This window comes from Mus musculus, chromosome 9 (genome assembly GCF_000001635.26).
Source record: "Mus musculus strain C57BL/6J chromosome 9, GRCm38.p6 C57BL/6J".
Lineage (NCBI taxonomy): Eukaryota > Metazoa > Chordata > Mammalia > Rodentia > Muridae > Mus > Mus musculus.
This window is the reverse complement of record NC_000075.6, coordinates 46,282,819-46,299,598: the sequence shown is the minus strand read 5'-3', so window position 1 is coordinate 46,299,598 and position 16,780 is coordinate 46,282,819. Positions and strand designations below refer to the sequence as shown.

The following is a 16,780-nucleotide window of genomic DNA, read 5'->3' as shown; positions in this document are numbered from 1 at the left end:
TGGGAAGAGACCTGGCGCTTACTCAACAAGTCAGAGCATAGATTTCCATAGGACTCAATGGCCCCACTCCCGAGTCCGTGTATGGATACACACTGATAGCTGCAGAGTAGAAAATGTTTCTCTTTGCATTTAGCTAACCGGGAGTGAGGCAATGGGCTCACTGGCTGTCTAGGTTTGATTGTCTCCATTTTTCTACTTTCACACTTGTCTTTTCCTTCCTGCTTTGTAGAGTTCTGTCAGGTAGTCAATCCTTCGTGTCTGCAATCCCTCGCTGTTACACATTGCCGGTGTCTTCTCGATGTCTGTAGTCATCCTTAACTCCGACATGACCTGCTCTGCTGCACAGAGCGCCTGGCTTATGCAGCAGCCCGAGCAATGAGGGTGAGGTTTGCCGTGAGCTGTCCTCACACTGTACAGCCGTCATTGCTCCCACCGGGCTTTACTACCTGTTTGAGCTCAGAAGCCCAGAGCCCATCTGAGCCACACTCTAGCTTCGCTGTACAGTTCACCTGGGTCCTTAATTGCTTCAGGACTGCTGATGTGGTATGAGACAGGGGCCTTCTTCATTTTTGTCCATATAACCTAATTTTCTGAGCCTCAGCGGCCACCTTTCCCACTAACATGTAACACTACCTTATCACACATACAGTCCAATATTCCTGAACTTGGTTTAACACCAAATTCTGATTTTCACAGAACACTTTTACCCACACAGGTAAATTAATGAAAACTGCAATCACTCAATACTCCCGAGACACCCAGAAATTTCATACAGCTGGAATTCTTCCCAAGCAGAATACCCAGTTAGGAAATGATTATAAAAAAATAAATATGTGTTTATTTTTAAGAAAAAGGAAAACACTGGCCAAGAACAAACCCTGGGATAAAGAAGTCACCGTGTCCTGCCCAAGCCAGCCACAGACAGTGAGGGCACAGCCAGGTTAGGTGCCTGTCCAAAGGTCAGGCTGACAGCAACTTGCTGGTCTGCGTCTCTTAGCAGGACTCCTTTAGAGCTGGATGTGAGCTGGTGCTAACAGCACCACAGCATCACATGGCCTCAGGGGTCACATGGCCTGGGGGGGGGGTGGTGTCACATATCCTCCACACTCCACTTGTAGGCAAGCTCCTCCACAGCCTTCTTGCTGGCGAGCCTGGCAAAGCGCTTCTGTTCAAAGCCATTGGATCTGCAATCAAAAGAGAAATTCTAGTCAGCCAAAACTCTCAACGTTTACTTTAAAAGGAAGGAAGCCAGGTGGTGGTGGCACATATCTTTGACTCCAGCAATCAAGAGGCAGAGGCAGGCAGAGGCCAGTCTGGACTATAGAGAGTTCCAGAACTGCCAGAGCTACACAGAGAAACCCTGTCTCAAACAAACAAACAAAAAGGAAAGCTATTTATAGGAAAATATTTAAACCATATGCTAAAAAGTCAAAGCAACAAAACACACAAATTAACCCTCTTCTCAGTCCCGGTTCAGACTTACGGACAACTATCAGACGCTTAGACAACTATTTCAAACCTTTATTATTCTCTACAAAGATTCAACACAGCTCGGCCTGGCCTGCATGGGCTGCGGAGTTAAGTTCATGGTTAAGCTGGACAACTTCACGAAGTTTTGCCTCAAAATAAGTAGTAAACTGAAGGGACCTAACTCAGTGGCAATGGCAGAGCCCCTACCAGGCTATGAGCTCAACACACGGTGCAAAACCAAAGCACAACTCACTTGTGGCCGATACCCACAGGCTCAATTTAACCGTTGGTTACATAAGTACTGAGTTCTCACTGGACATCCGGGTGCTACGGAAGAATCAGGGCAGGAAAATGAACTGCACAATACCTGTGCTGATGAACTCAGACAAGCGACACAGACATTTAACTAAAAAGCAAAAGCCAGGGCTGAAAACGTGGCTCGGGTGTTAAAAGCATTTGTTGCTCTTGCAAACCCAAAATGTGAACCCCTGGTACCATTGGATAGGCTCACAATCACCTTTAACTCTAGCGCCAGGGGACCCAAGACCCTCTTCTGGATTATAGACACTACTGACACACAGACACACAACTGCGACTGAAGAGATGGCTCAGCAGTTAAGAACACTGGGGTTCCTCTGGAAAGCCCGTATGTCAGCTCACTACCATCTGTAACTCTAGTCCCAGGGAATCCAAAGCTACTGCTGCCCTGAGGGTGGTGCACAGACACAAAGCTAAAACACCCATAAAAACAAACAAAATGGAAGAGTTAAATTAAAAAAAAAAAAAAAAAAACCAAATAAAAGGAAAAACTGTTAGAAACATGTGTGGGATATCAAAGAAACAGAAGTGGGGGTGGGGAAATATCAGATGAAGGACTAAGCAAGCTAAAACACCCATAAAGACAAACAAAATGGAAGAATTAAATTAAAAAAATAAATAAATAAATAAAAGGAAAAACTGTTAGAAACATGTGTGGGATATCAAAGAAACAGAAGTGGGGGTGGGGAAATATCAGATGAAGGACTAAGCAAGGGCCTTTGTGGGAGTAGCCCCAAGCTATGCCTGAAAGCAGCAGCAAACCCGCAGGCACAGAAAAAAGAGCCCTGGTCTTCGAAAGGGGTGACGGGTGTGTGTGTGGGGTCGGGGGGTCACTGGCATGGGCAGAGCCTAGAGTGTGACAAATGGTGTAGCCACAAGTCAACACTGGAAAGACAGGTAGAGGCCAAATCCCTGTGAGCTTAGACAAACTGTAAAAACAAACAAATACAAATTTCATCCCAGAAAGATGGACTTAAAACTGCATTTCAGACATCTCTAGAGATGTGCAGTAAGAAAGCTAGCACAGCGGCCTGACAACAGATGAAGGCAGTGATGCCAGGTAGGGATGGCAACAGGGGCCGTCGAGAGGAAAGAGCAGTAGGACTGGGTGACTGACTAGTCACAGCCTGGGTCAGTAACCTGAGAGAGCAGATGAGTGAAGATGCCACCTGCAGGCGGGTATGCTTTGCATGTGTGACTGCGCCTGAGGCACCTCAAGTGCACAAGGGCAGAGGATCGGACTATGACATATCTGGACCCACACACAGACAGTGGCTGAAGGCCTGGCTCAGAAAAGAGGCAACCGGAAGGAGCAGGAGTGAGAGCAGGGAGGGGTTCCAGAAGGAGAACTGAAGACCACTGAAGGTTAACAGAGAAAGGACACTCACAGGGGCCAAGACAGGACCGAGAACAGGAACAGGTCATTATGGAAGCCAATTCTGGATGAGGTTCAAGTACATGGTGAGTGGACCACAAACTTCAAATTCCTTCCCCTTACCCCAACCCTTTTCTCTCTCCAAAAAGCCACCCCTTCCTTTTTTACTATTTATTATTTTATATTTATTTTCCTTTGAGACAAAACACTGCGCGCGCGCGCGCATGTGTGTGTGTGTGTGTGTGTGTGTGTGTGTGCGCGTATTTAGGGCTCCAAAGACAGCCAAAGAAATGAAGAGCGCAGCAGGCACAGTGCAACAGGCACGGTGCAGCAGGCACGGCTATGACAAGATCCACCTGCGGCTATGGAGCAAGTGCGAGTTCAGGGAAATTCTCCTGCCAAAGATTCTGCAGGGTGACCAGCAAGCACAGCAGCCAGCCAGCCTGCAACTGCAGTCCCTCCTTGACCTCAGGAAGAACTAGAGTCAGATTCCAGAAGCAGCCTGAAGGACAGAAGACAACGCCTTAGGCTGGCGCAAGTGCAAAGTGGATTCTGACACTCAAATAGCAATTATAAAACCTGAGCAAAATAAGTAGTGGTTTAAGGCATGTGTGAGCGCTAAAGCAGAAAGAAACATCCCAATAGGAGGGGGTTAGCCAGAGGGTACGTTCTCGGTCCACACAGCTCAAGTAGGCCACAGGCAGAACCACAGGCTGACTGGCTTGAGGTATTAGTGGCAGTGGGAAGAGTGGCTACAAAATTAAGGAGAAGTCCTGGGAGAGAGACACTGGTTATGTACAGCAAAGGTCACACCAAGCTTTGGTGACTCACTATGTATATGCAGAGGACCTGTAGCAGCCCTGTCAGAGTGCAGCAGCCAGAGGCAAGACCTGAGCCGAGATGTTAGCTGCTGCCCACTGCAAGGGAGACGGGTTCAGTGTAGAGTAAAACTCCAGACAAAAATCAGCAGAGAAACGCAGCAGGAGCCAAAGCTCCACTATGTATTCCTCATAAATAAAAGACCTAACAAATAAGCCAACTGGAAACGGAAAATAACATGTACTCAAAAAAAGTTAGCCAGTTACAGTGTCAGTCACACATAATCTCAACAGTCAGGAAGCTATGGTAGGAAGGTCTGAGTTTGAGATCAGTTTGGGCTACATAGCCAGCTCTAAATCAGACTGGCCTACAGAGTGAGACCCTGTCCGTCCCCCAAAGAGAGGGGAGGCAGGGGACAGGTTATTAACAAAAAGCAAGTCTGTGGTGAGCAGAATGTTGTAATCAGCAGACAAAACTTCAAAACACCATTTATAAATATTTTCCAAAATGAGAAAACAGTCTCTAAATGGGTGAGCAGATGGGAAATCTCAGTGCAGACATGCAAGCCATCAGATGGGAATTCTGGACCCAACGCAGCTGAGACATAACAGCAACTGAGAGAAAACAACTAAGGTATCAGGACAGTTCTGTAAACTCTCAAGCCACCTTAGCCTAACAGAGTTTTATAAAGCACCATCATCCCAAGTAATTGCTGAATGTATATTAAGGGCATCAGTCACTAGGGAGAATCAAAAGAATGGGAAAATATTCTACATGTATTTAGAGAACTTTCTCAATCTACCACTCAAGTAATTTTCTGATGGTGTATAATAAAAACGTCAGCATTTGGAAGGTGTGTAAAACTCAGCCAACCTGTAAGTTACAAATGACCAACATATGATTCAAGTGTGCACTGGTAAAAGATGTAAAGAATAATAAAGACCATGACTGGAAAGATGGCTCAGGAGCTGCTCTTCCAGAGGACCTGGGTTCAATTCCTAGCACCTATCTGTAATTCCCGTCTTGAGGAATCTGACAACCCCTTCTGGCTGCCAAGATTACTTCCTGAACAGACTTCCATGTAGGCAAAACACCCAGACATAAAAAATAAAGAGGAAGAAAATGATCATGAATTGTGCAGGCATGGCGGCACATGTCTTTAATCCCAGAACTTGGTAGGTAGATCTGAGTCCAAGGCCAGCCTGTCTATATAGGGAGTTCCAGGTGAGCCAGGACTACTAGAGAGACCTGTCTCAAAGGAAAAAAACCCACAAAGATTATAAATTGTAATGCAAAAGGATCAATAGTTCTCTCCATGGCTACAGACCACACAACAGCCTTGAAGGAGACAGCTCTTCTGTGTGCCACACCTTCCTCTTCTGCTGGTGACATGGCAGGCTGGGTTCTCCTCCTGCATTTCAGCTCAACACTTCACAATAGACAAATTCAGAACCCAGCTGTCTACTATTAGTCTAGTCATTAATGTTATTTGCAATTAAAATTATTTTTGTTTTTTTAATAATTAGTTTTCGTTAAAAATAGTGGTAATTATATTAGTATATAATGGTTTATTCTATATAGTGAATAAATGCTCTTTTAATTTTTAATATAGTAACTATAAATGTATAATAAACATAAACAAAAGCTTCTTGGGGTCTCCAAAAGCTTCTTTAAAAATTCTATTTGTTTACAGAGGCACACACACACACGCACACGCACACGCACACGCACACGCACGCACGCACACACGCACGCACACACACGCACGCACACACACGCACACACACACGCACGCACGCACGCACGCACACACGCACACACACACACACACACGCACACACACGCACACACACACACACACACACACACACGCACGCACGCACACATTCAAATGAGTGTGTGGAGGTCAGAGAACAATTTGCAAGAGGCAGTTCTCTCCTGCTATATGGGTATCAAGACTTGAACTCACATCATTAGTCTTAGCAGCAAGCGCCTTTGCCCACAGAGCAATCTCAGTAACACAGAGTATCAAGGGGTCTTGAGATTGAAAACTCGGAGAACCCTCACACTACACGCTCATGTTCCATGTGGACAAAGGGAGATGGGATCTGCGACAACTGGCAGAAGCCATCCCATCAGTCAGGAAGCCCGAGTACACTCTGAGACGCTGGCCAGTAACCAGATGAGGGGGCAAGACTGGAACATTACCCGGGGCTCCCTCCCAGAATTACAGAGAATTAAATGTTCAAACACAACATGTTAAAGACATAACACAGAGATGGCTCAGCAGGTAAGAGCACTGACTGCTCTACCAAAAGTCCTGAGTTCAAATCCCAGAAACCACATGGTGGCTCACAACCACCCTTAATGAGATCTGATGCCCTCTTCTGGCGCTTACTTATTTATAATAATAAATACATCTTTTTTAAAAAAAACCACAAAATCGGGGCAGTTGTGGCGCATGCCTTTAATCCCAAGTACTGGCAGAGGCAGAGGCAGGCAGATTTCTGAGTTTGAGGCCAGCCTGGTCTACAGAATGAGTTCCAGGACAGCCAGGGCTATACAGAGAAACCCTGTCTCAAAAAAACAAACAAACAACCCCCCTCCCCCAAAACATACAAAAACACCTACAACACAGAAAAGGCTCAAGACCACAGCCCTTGTCCACCCTCTAACCCTTAGAATACTGAGCATGAGCAATGTGGCAAACAAAGTGGGGCTTGTCCGTCACTCATCCTGAGCTTTTCCAAGTTTATGGGAAGGAGTTGGGAGAAACCCAAGCCTTGAAATACCGAGCTCAGGAGCTGAAGCACGAGTTGCTTGCTACTCCCTGTGACTGCAGAGTGAGAGCAAGGGTGGAGGGACCTTAGACTCTGGACAAAGCCTACTGTGGCCCCCAGGCTCTATCCCCATGACCTAGGAGGTAGTGCACGAGTTGGAGTCAGCCTAGCTAGGAAGTGAGACTCTGTCTCAAAAAGTAGGAAAAAATAAATATAAAAAAGAAAAAGAAAAAAAAAAAGGAAACGAAAACCAGAAAGGGTCAAGGTCAGGCAGAAGAGAAAACAAAAATATAGGAAATAGACTCACCTGTCCACTCCATCCCAGCGATACCCAGGCCAAATGTTGAATCTATTGGGAGGAGGAGCAGGACCACTGTAGCGGGGCTTCACTAAAGACAGGAATGAGAAAAAAGAAATTAGCTACTGACACAATTTAATTCAGAGCTAGATGGCTATGGGAGAAAATTCTTCATGGAAGTTCCTATTATTTTGATTCAAACTTCCAAACACAAGGGCATTACAGTAGTGTGGGGCAGCCCTCTGACAACTCTCAGTCACCTCCAGCTCCAGCAACCCCAAGTCTCACCTTTCTTATTCTTGTTCTCCTTAGCTTTATTCTTCTTAATAAAGTTGGCCATCGGGTCCCCTTCTCTTTCTTGTTCTCTCAGCATCCGATCCAGATCTTCATCATCTATGTAGCGGGCCAGAGGCTTCTGCATCTCCTTCATTGCATCTTCTACATTCTGTTGCTGCTGCCGGCTCTGGGCAAGCCTGGGCAAAAAAGAAGCATCCTGCTTGAGAATTCTCTCCTATACTGAGAGCCCACAGCGCTGCCCTGGAGGACTCCCTCTTTGTAGCAGCCCCAGAATCCGGACGGGTAGCTTGAACCAACCATCTCAGGAGACTGTGCACCTGAGGCTCGCCCCGTATCAGCTCCCAGAAATGCAAGGCAGAGGCTGGCTCAGGTCTTGCAGTCTAGCTTTGTGCTCAGGGGCGCCCTTACCCTTTCCCCCACTGGGCATATAGCTCATCTCGCTCTGAGTCTTTCTCTGCTTTTCTCCTCTGTTCCAAGCGCTCTAGCTTCAAATTCCTCTTCCGACCAGACTTGTCTCGAAATACAGTTTCAGTGAATTCAAACTGTGCTATGAAGGAAAAAACACATTTTAAAGATACACACCAGGCATCACAGTCAGAAATCACATTCTAGCACTAGAAACCAACTGCTTGGGATCTTTTGCTGAAAGAACTCTGCAGACAGACCATCCTACCAGCACTCTTTCACATACTGGGAAGGAAAGGAGTGCTTGTACTACTGAGGTAAGGTACATAAAAGCAAGGAAGTTTCCGATAGCAAATACAAGCCACATTAACAACAGAAAAGAGAGCTATAGGACCTTCAGTGGCCCCTGCAAGCTCACAATTGTACCTCCGAGGTCTGTGGTGTCCTGGTCTTGTTTCTTGAGTTCCTGGTGCTCCCGCTGAACATCAGTGACCAACCCAGTTTTTGCTCCGGAATACATGTGTGCAGTCTGTGCAAGAGAAAAGGAATACATGTGTACAGCCTATGCAAGGGGAATACACGTGTGCAGTCTGTGCAAGAGAAGAGGCAACAGCAACACCATTTTTCCAGGAGGCAGATAGCTGCTCCAGTGCCTGACTGTTAGCTATAACCAAACCAAAACCTCTAGTTTTATATTCTCAGTATTGACCACAAACAGGGCTCACAACATAGAATGGGAAATATCTAATCTCATAGAACACTTTATGGTATCAAATTTTAAAGTAAACAGAAACACAAACATGGGGCACATAGAAGGGAGTAAGAATTTGCATGACTTCTCTTTTTTTTTTTTTTTTTTAAAAAAAAAAGATAGAGTCCCCTACAGCACAGGCTGGCTTTGAACTCACTTATGCACATTTTAAAAAGCAAAAAGCTGACATTTAGAGGAATATAATTTCTCGTCCAATCCCACAGATACTAAGTAGCAGAAGTAGAATTTACAGCTATTATTGGTTTCACAGGGTTCTGCACTTCTAACTGCACTTTATAATCTGTAAGCCTCAATTTACTGTTAGGAAAACAGGTGGTGCCAGCCTGTATATCTATCAACAGGTGGGAAGAGGCAGATGGGTCAGAAGTTCAAGGCCAGCCTTGGAGTACACTCAAAACAACAAAGACAAGACACTGAGATGAGACTGGTGGCATTACAAGGCTCTGAGAGGCAGCTGGGCACTCCTGATCCAAAACCAGAAATGCACAATAGTCCAAAATCTACAACATTCTGAGCACCATTTGGGTGCAGAAGCACAGCCTTCAAACTCCAACACTCTGGTTCCCAAGCTTCACTGAGGCCCAGCTAAGACGAGTTCCACCCATGTCACCGTCAGAGAAAGTTCCAGAAATGCTTCTAACTCCAACTTCCTGTACCACTTTCTCATTCTCTGCTGGAGGAGTCACCCTGATAAAGAAAGACACAACTCCTGGAAACCTACCTTCTTGCCAGGACGGGGACTCCTTCGAGGTGGAGAGAGGTCAGAATCAGAGGATTTGGTCCTCTGTCTTCTCCGGGGTGGAGAGAGGTCGGAGTCAGAGCTCTGCCGCCTTGGTCTGTTCCGTGGTGGTGACAGATCTGAATCAGAATCCTGGTGCCCCGAATTTTTTTTTTTCCGTGGAGGAGAAAGATCTGAATCAGAGGCTTTTTGGTAGACACCTAAGTAGAAAAGAACAAAAGCGTCTATGAAATCTCCTGTGTCTAAGAGAATCTAGGGATTAAAGAATGAATTAAGGATGGGGATGGTTCAGCAGTAAAATGCCTGCCTAGTACGTCAGACCTGGGTTTGGTCCTCAGCACAGGAGAGAAGGGGAGGACCATTAATCTCCTTAGGAGATTGCTTAAAAGAACTTACCATGCTGGGCACGGTGTCTTTTTAGCCATCCTATGAAATAACATGACTAACCAAAACACAGGCACAAGTGACACAGAGAAGAACAAAGGCGGGGGCTTGGTTTCCTGGCTACCAGTGTCTGGTGACTTTGAAAAGCGTATGAGATCTCAGACACAGTCTCTCACTGCCACCCTCTTCAGAACTGGCATCAGAAATGAGTTGGCCCGTGCGGTGTGGCAGAGTCAGGAAGACCTGGACTATATGCTGATCTCCCCAGACTCAAGAAAACAAAGTAATTTCATTTTAAGATTAAAACTATAGCTAAAACAAATGATGAAGTAAAACAAAACCCTTTCTGCAGGGGCCTGTTCTAGATGACAGTGTCACCAGTCACCTCCTGAAAAGCCACTATATAGCAGGTACTAGGTAGTAGCAACAGCCACACATTCTGACCTAGTAAATAACTCCATAGTTTTCTAGGAACCTATCAGTTAAATCCCCAGGAGATCTAAGATAAGAAATAATACAGGGGGCTGGTGAGATGGCTCAGTGGGTAAGAGCACCCGACTGCTCTTCCGAAGGTCCGGAGTTCAAATCCCAGCAACCACATGGTGGCTCACAACCATCTGTAACAAGTGACTCCCTCTTCTGGAATGTCTGAAGACAGCTACAGTGTACTTACATATAATAAATAAATCTTTTAAAAAAAAAAAAAAAGAAATAATACAGGGCTAGAGAGACAGCTCAGCAGTTAAGAGCACTGACTGCTCTTCCAGAGCTCCTGAGTTCAATTCCCAGCAACCACATGGTGGCTCACAATCATCTGTAATGGGATCTGATGCCCTCTTCTGGTGTGTCTGAAGAGGGCAATAGTGCACTAATATATTTAAATAAATAAATAACTCTTAAAAAAAAAAGAAAAAGAAAAAAGCAGCAATCCCAGTTGTGCTATCAGTGTATGTACATGATGATTGTCAAATATCCTCAGGGCAAACTCAGGGAAGACTGGTAAGTGGAGCGAGCAGGCAAGAATCCACAGGCAACAAGTATGCTCTGTACACTCAGGCCCAACTACGCCCAACATGCGTGCCCAAACCACCTAAGGACACCGGCTACAACACTAGCAATGACGTTGTCTAAATGATACAATTTTGTGACACTGCTGTGTCTATACATTCCTGTACGTCAGTGTATTTATTATTACTGTATGTGTGCATGTGTGTACATGATCGCAGACATACACATGCGGAGGTCAGAGGACAACTTTCAGGGGTCGGTTTTCTCCTTTTACTGCAGTGGTGAAGACAATGCTTTACCCTCTGAGCCTCTGAGCCCACCCCATCTTTGCCTTTTTATGGGGAGGGTGAGTGAGCAAAAGGACATGAAACTTTCCCCCCACCCTTTTATTTTTCAACTCCCCTAAGTCTAGTCTCTCTTTTTTCAAAACTTTCCAAAAGAAACTCATTCTTACACTCCCCAGGAGGAAGGTCCTCTTATGCATAGCCTTATGCTCACCTTTAGAATCAAGCTGTTTCTTAGCTTCAAAATGAGCCTTTGCTTGCCGTTTCCGTGGAGGAGAGAGGTCAGAGTCGTGCTCGTACTTGCTGTTGGTGGAGAGTGATGGGTGAGAGGGTCCTAGCCCACTCTGGGATGCAGCCTTGCTAGGGGCTCTTTCTGCAGCTTTACTACTTTTGGCTTTGTGCAGTTCCAAATCAGGGGACTCATGATGGGCCCTCCTGAGATGCTGTGTACCTGAAGAGTCAAGAGTCCTTCTATGCTGGGCTGCAGTAGGGGAGTGGTTATGGGTCTGTCTCGGAGAAGAGGTACCTAAGGAACCATGATGGCCTCTCCTAGGAGATACGGCTGAAGAATTACGATGAGACTTCCTGGGGGGAGAAGCATCTAAGTCATGGCGGACTCTCCTGGGAGGAGATGGATCCGGGGTGTCATGGCGGACTCTCCTGGGAGGAGATAGATCCGGGGTGTCATGACGAACTCTCCTTGGGGGAGATAGATCCGGGGTGTCATGACGAACTCTCCTGGGAGGAGATGGGTCTGGGGTGTCATGACGGGCCTTCCTGGGAGGAGATGGGTCTGGGGTGTCATGACGGGCCTTTCTGGGAGGAGATGTGTCTGGGGTGTCATGACGGGCCTTCCTGGGAGGAGATGGGTCTGGGGTGTCATGACGGGCCTTTCTGGGAGGAGATGTGTCTGGGGTGTCATGACGGACCCTCCTAGGAGGAGATGAATCTTGGTCATCGTGATGAAAATGTCCATCTTCACCGTGGCCTAAACACAAGAGCAAACAGTAAGAGTCCCACAATGTGCTCTGGCCTAATGGCACAGAGGGTAACAAACCCCACTTAGGAGACAATTCTTTTGTCACCTATGTATAAGAAAAGAGCAAGCACCAGGAATATTCTATAGTTAAATAGATCTCAAGAAGTAAGATTGAATCACAGTGACCTAGACTATAGACTGAGACCGTCTCAAAGGTTTAAAAAAAAGAAAGGAAGGAAAGGAAGACACAGGGGATGGAGGAGAAGATGGGAGAGCCTTGTTTATGGAAAGTCAGGAGAACAGAGAAATAGTCACAAAGTGAAAGACAAAACTCTGGCTCTGACCACAGGAGCTGTTTCATTCTAGAACCGTGGAAAGGCTGGTCTCCAGGCTCTGACAAGTCAGCCTCTAATGTTCCATGCCCTTCTTCTAAAGTCCTGACATCTTTGTCCCATCATGTTTTTCATCATCACTGACATAAAACAAACCAGGCATTCCCCTAAGGCAGGGAAGCAGAAGGAACCCATCCTGGAAATGAGATGTGCAGTTGTGTTGCTGCTGACACTCACCTCCCAGAAGCTTCCACTTGGCACTGGAGCGGAAGGCCTCCATCTGCTTTACCTCTTCTGGACGCTCATCCACAAACTCAGCCACCTGCAGGAGTAGGGGCACTACAGTGAGGAAACCCACAGGACCCAGCCAAGGATCACTTGTCTCAAGAACCCAGAGCCATAGCTTACAGGCAGAGAACTGCCTGCTTCTCCTTGTGATCGCATGACTGACTTCTACTGCCCATCATGAGACTATCATACCAAACAGTGCTAGCCGAAGATCAAAAATTCAAAACCATTTTCTGCTGAAAATGTATCATGTCCACACCACTGCACAGTCAAAACATTAAGTTGGAGCAGGGTGTGGTGGCGCACGCCTTTAATCCCAGCACTTGGGAGGCAGAGGCAGGTGGATTTCTGAATTCAAGGCCAGCCTGGTCTACAGAGTGAGTTTCAGGATAGCCAGGGCTACACAGAGAAACCCTATCTCGAAAAACCAAACCAAACCAAACCAAACCAAAAAAAAAAAAAAAACATTAAGTTGGGACTGTCTGTCTGTATAAGCACCATGAAGGAAACAGTGCCACACAGCTCTCTTGAGGGTCACCTCTCCCCTTGCTCAGTGTCAAGTCTGAGAAGCCTGGATCATTTCAAAGTCCTGACAAAAGTCTCCACGAGATACATACCACAGGCAAATCTCCATCCTCTTCCTCCTCCTTTTCCGGCTTAGCAGTAGAGATAGCCGCCCAGCCCACATCATCATCAACAATCCGCATTCTAGATGAGAACAATAAAAACTCAAAACGGAAGTCATGCTGTAACACGGGCCTACCTACCTGTTGTTCTTTACAGATGGTTGTGAGCCACCATGTAGTTGCTGGGGATTGAACTCAGGACCTCTGGAAGAGTAGTCTATACTCTGAGCCATCTCTCCAGCCCCTTACCTGTTGTTCTTTGACATTTAGAGTGTGTGTGTGTGTGTGTGACAGTGATGGTGTATATATGTGATATGGCATGCATATGGAGGCCAGAGGACAACCTGCAGGAGTCAGTTCTCTCCCTCCGCTATGTGGGTTCAGGGGATGGAATTCAGGTTGTCAGGCTTGTCAAGTGCAGAGCCATGTCACTGCCCCCTACTGGCTTTTAAACTTAAAGGTATGGCTCAATGTTTGTGTGCTGTCAATTCACTCCATCACTGTCCACCTTTGGTAATATCAGTTTTTACAAAGGCACCCCCTTCCTTCTGCCAGACCTACTCTTCTCACTGTTAATCACGAATCTTATTTTCTTTGGGCCCTGTGTATTAGTCAGGGTTCTCTAGAGTCACAGAACTTATGGATAGTCTCTAGATAGTAAAGGAATTTATTGATGATTTACAGTCGGCAGCCCAATTCCCAACAATGGTTCAGTCGCAGCTATGAATGGAAGTCCAAGGATCTAGCAGCTACTCAGTCTCACGCAGCAAGCAGGCGAAGGAGCAAGAGCTAGAGCTAGACTCCCTTCTTCCAATGTCCTTATATTGTCTCCAGCAGAAGGTGTAGCCCAGATTAAAGGTGTGTTCCACCACACCTTTAATCCCAGATGAAAGGTGTAGCCCAGATTAAAGGTGTTTTCCTTAAACTGGGAGATTCAATCTTCTGGAATCCATAGCCACTATGGCTCAAGATCTCCAAACCAAGATCCAGATAAGGATCTCCAAGCCTCAAGATAAGGGTCACTGGTGAGCCTTCCAATTCCGGATTGTAGTTCATTCCAAATATTGTCAAGTTGACAACCAGGAATAGCCACTACACCCTGGTTTTTAATAACTTCCTTGGACCTATCTTTCTTGCTCACTGTCTCCTACTCCCAGAGTAGAAATACCTCTACACACTCTTAGAATGCTTTCATTTGTATTTATCAGCCCATATTCTCATTAAATTCTAAGTTCCAACAGCCAAGGGCTAAGGCATTCTCTTATTTATTCCCTTCTTCTTGTTGTTGTTCCCTATAGCTAGCTTCCAGCTCTCTATCCTCCAGCCCAGCCTCCCCTGTGCTGGGATTATAGACTTTTACCACCATATCCTGCTGACTAATACATTTTTTGTTCATCAAGGCTTCTTCAACACAACTGTCACAGGAGGTATTCAGCCCTCCACACCCATGGACTTCACAACTGCAAACTCAACCAGGGGAAAAGGAATGGCCAATGTATTAAACAGATAGACTTTCTTTAGTTACAATGGCCTATATAACGTAACTACTGGCATACTACCTAAGCTGTAGTGGGCTTTTAAGTAATTAATCTAAGGATGATTTAAAGAGGATGTGAATAGTTGACATGAAAATAGTGTATCATTTTGAGCTTCAGGAACCAGTGCCCCAATTACTGTAAGGTGGTGGCAAGCCAATAAATAAATGTGTGCCACACAGATGAACTGTGCTGCAAGGAGGAGGTTATTTGAAATGCCAGGAACACATGACACAGCTTTAATCACAACAACCATTTCAGACAAGTAGTAAGGGGCTGGGACTTCAGGCTCAGAGAGATGAACATCTCTCTCTTTTTTTTTTTTTTTTTTTTGGTTTTTTGAGACAGGGTTTCTCTGTGTAGCCCTGGCTGTCCTGGAACTCACTTTGTAGACCAGGCTGGCCTCAAACTCAGAAATCCGCCTGCCTCTGCCTCCCGAGTGCTGGGATTAAAGGCGTGTGCCACCACGCCCGGCTGAGATGAACATCTCTTGCCCTGGACCACTCAGGCTATAAGTAGCACAGCTAGGATTCTAATTCTAATCAGTATTGCTCCAAAGCTTAAACTTTCCCCCTGCATGCCATTGCCCCTTCTTCCAGGGACATCAGCCACACTGAATTCAACACCACCTTAACTGAATATAGGCTCATCTTAACTGGTAACACCACAAAGATTCCATCTATAAATGAGGTCATGCTCAAGCTCTAATGAAGAGAAGTGTGGAAATGAGGGACTAATTCGACCCAGTTCAATGGACCATACGGTAATAATACTGTTAGACCATGATACTGCCCCACAGAGAGGGTGAGCCACACTTTGTATCCTATCTAGTACTCTCTTTAAGCTGATAAGCATTTAGTAGACCTGGGGGTGGAGTGTGAGAATGGAATTAGCCCCCAGAGTTTCAACTTTCTATCCAAAATAGCACCTTCAGTAAGCTGCTAAACTTAGGGCTGCTGCTCTAAAGCCTACAAATACAGACATTTCCTTTTGTTCTGTAGGTTGATGTTGGATATCCTAACCCAACCTTTCCAGATTCCAGTGGCCAAGTTACTAATGGACATTTCATCTGAACTCTGTCTCAGCACATCTCTTTGCAATCTGGAAGTATAGTGTTTAATATAAATGTCTGCTCCATTACAATGTTCTGAAAGCTATATGGTCAACTATTTTAGAAAGAGGCCAGGCACAGGATGTGAACTGTTCCCATTTTAGTTGTTACTGTTAGTAGTAGATGTGAGTAATAGGATATGGGTCTTTGATTCCAGATCAGTTCCTGGCACTTTGGAACCCTCAGAAAGAGATTTTTGGATCTAGAAAGAAAGAAAGAAAGAAAGAAAGAAAGAAAGAAGAGGGAAGAGAAAAAGAAGAAGGAAAGAAAGAGAAGGGAAGGGAGAAAGAGAGAAATAAAGTGAGAAAGAAAAAGGTTTGAATCAGCTTTGCTATTCTTGGACACGACTTTCAATCTGTACATGGAACGACGTAAGCTACAAACGCGGGGAGAAAGTGAGTTAAGTTCTAGCTGCCTTTAACACAAGGAAGGCGCTGCTCAGAGGATGAGGTCTGAGCTGCCAGTGGCAGCTACAATCCCGCCCCGGGGCAGTGGAGCGGGGCCTGAGCTCGGGCCGGGGTCGGCAGCACCGCGCGGGCCAGGACGAGGAAGAGCTGCGGCCGAGGGCGCCACCGGGCAGCGCGACACCTCACCAGTCCACTCACCCCTTGCCGCCAGCGCCTCCAGGCTTCGGCCGTTTTTTGCGCCGCTTGCGACCGGCCTCGGGACCTCCTTCCAAGCCAGCATCTGTCCCAGACAAGTAACGCTTCAGATACTCAGCTTTGGTGAGTGGCGGAGCTGCCGCCATGGCAGCGGCGAGGGCGGGGCAACAGCTCGGCGTGGGGGACAAAATTCTTCAACGCGAAACGGTAGGGGTGGAGCCAGAAGCGGAAGCTTTAGGACGGGGACTTTTTGAACTGCTGGACTTAAAGACTTGAGCCTTAAGAGGCTCCAGGGGAGAGTGCGTGCATCTCGGGCTGGCTGTGCTTTTCCTGAGACGACGAATCGGTGCAACAGCCT

At 46.3% G+C, this 16,780-nt stretch overlaps 1 protein-coding gene across 2 annotated transcripts; it reads right to left on the bottom strand.

The window, feature by feature from the left end:
* Window positions 1-815: 815 nt before the first annotated feature.
* On the bottom strand, window positions 816-16,623 carry Bud13 (BUD13 homolog). Of its 2 annotated transcripts, none has more exons than NM_146000.2 (10): window positions 16,426-16,587; window positions 13,166-13,256; window positions 12,498-12,582; window positions 11,164-11,937; window positions 9,256-9,473; window positions 8,189-8,291; window positions 7,766-7,904; window positions 7,349-7,533; window positions 7,070-7,151; window positions 816-1,184 (listed from the first exon to the last, which is right to left on the bottom strand). In NM_146000.2, exons 1-10 carry the CDS (start codon window positions 16,566-16,568, stop codon window positions 1,091-1,093), a joined length of 1,914 nt encoding a protein of 637 aa, NP_666112.1. In that variant the 5' UTR covers window positions 16,569-16,587; the 3' UTR covers window positions 816-1,090. The 2 variants fall into 2 exon arrangements, 1 of the variants encoding a protein (NP_666112.1); XR_001778845.2 differs by having other exon boundaries at window positions 1,098-1,184; window positions 7,766-7,899; window positions 16,426-16,623.
* Window positions 16,624-16,780: the final 157 nt, after the last annotated feature.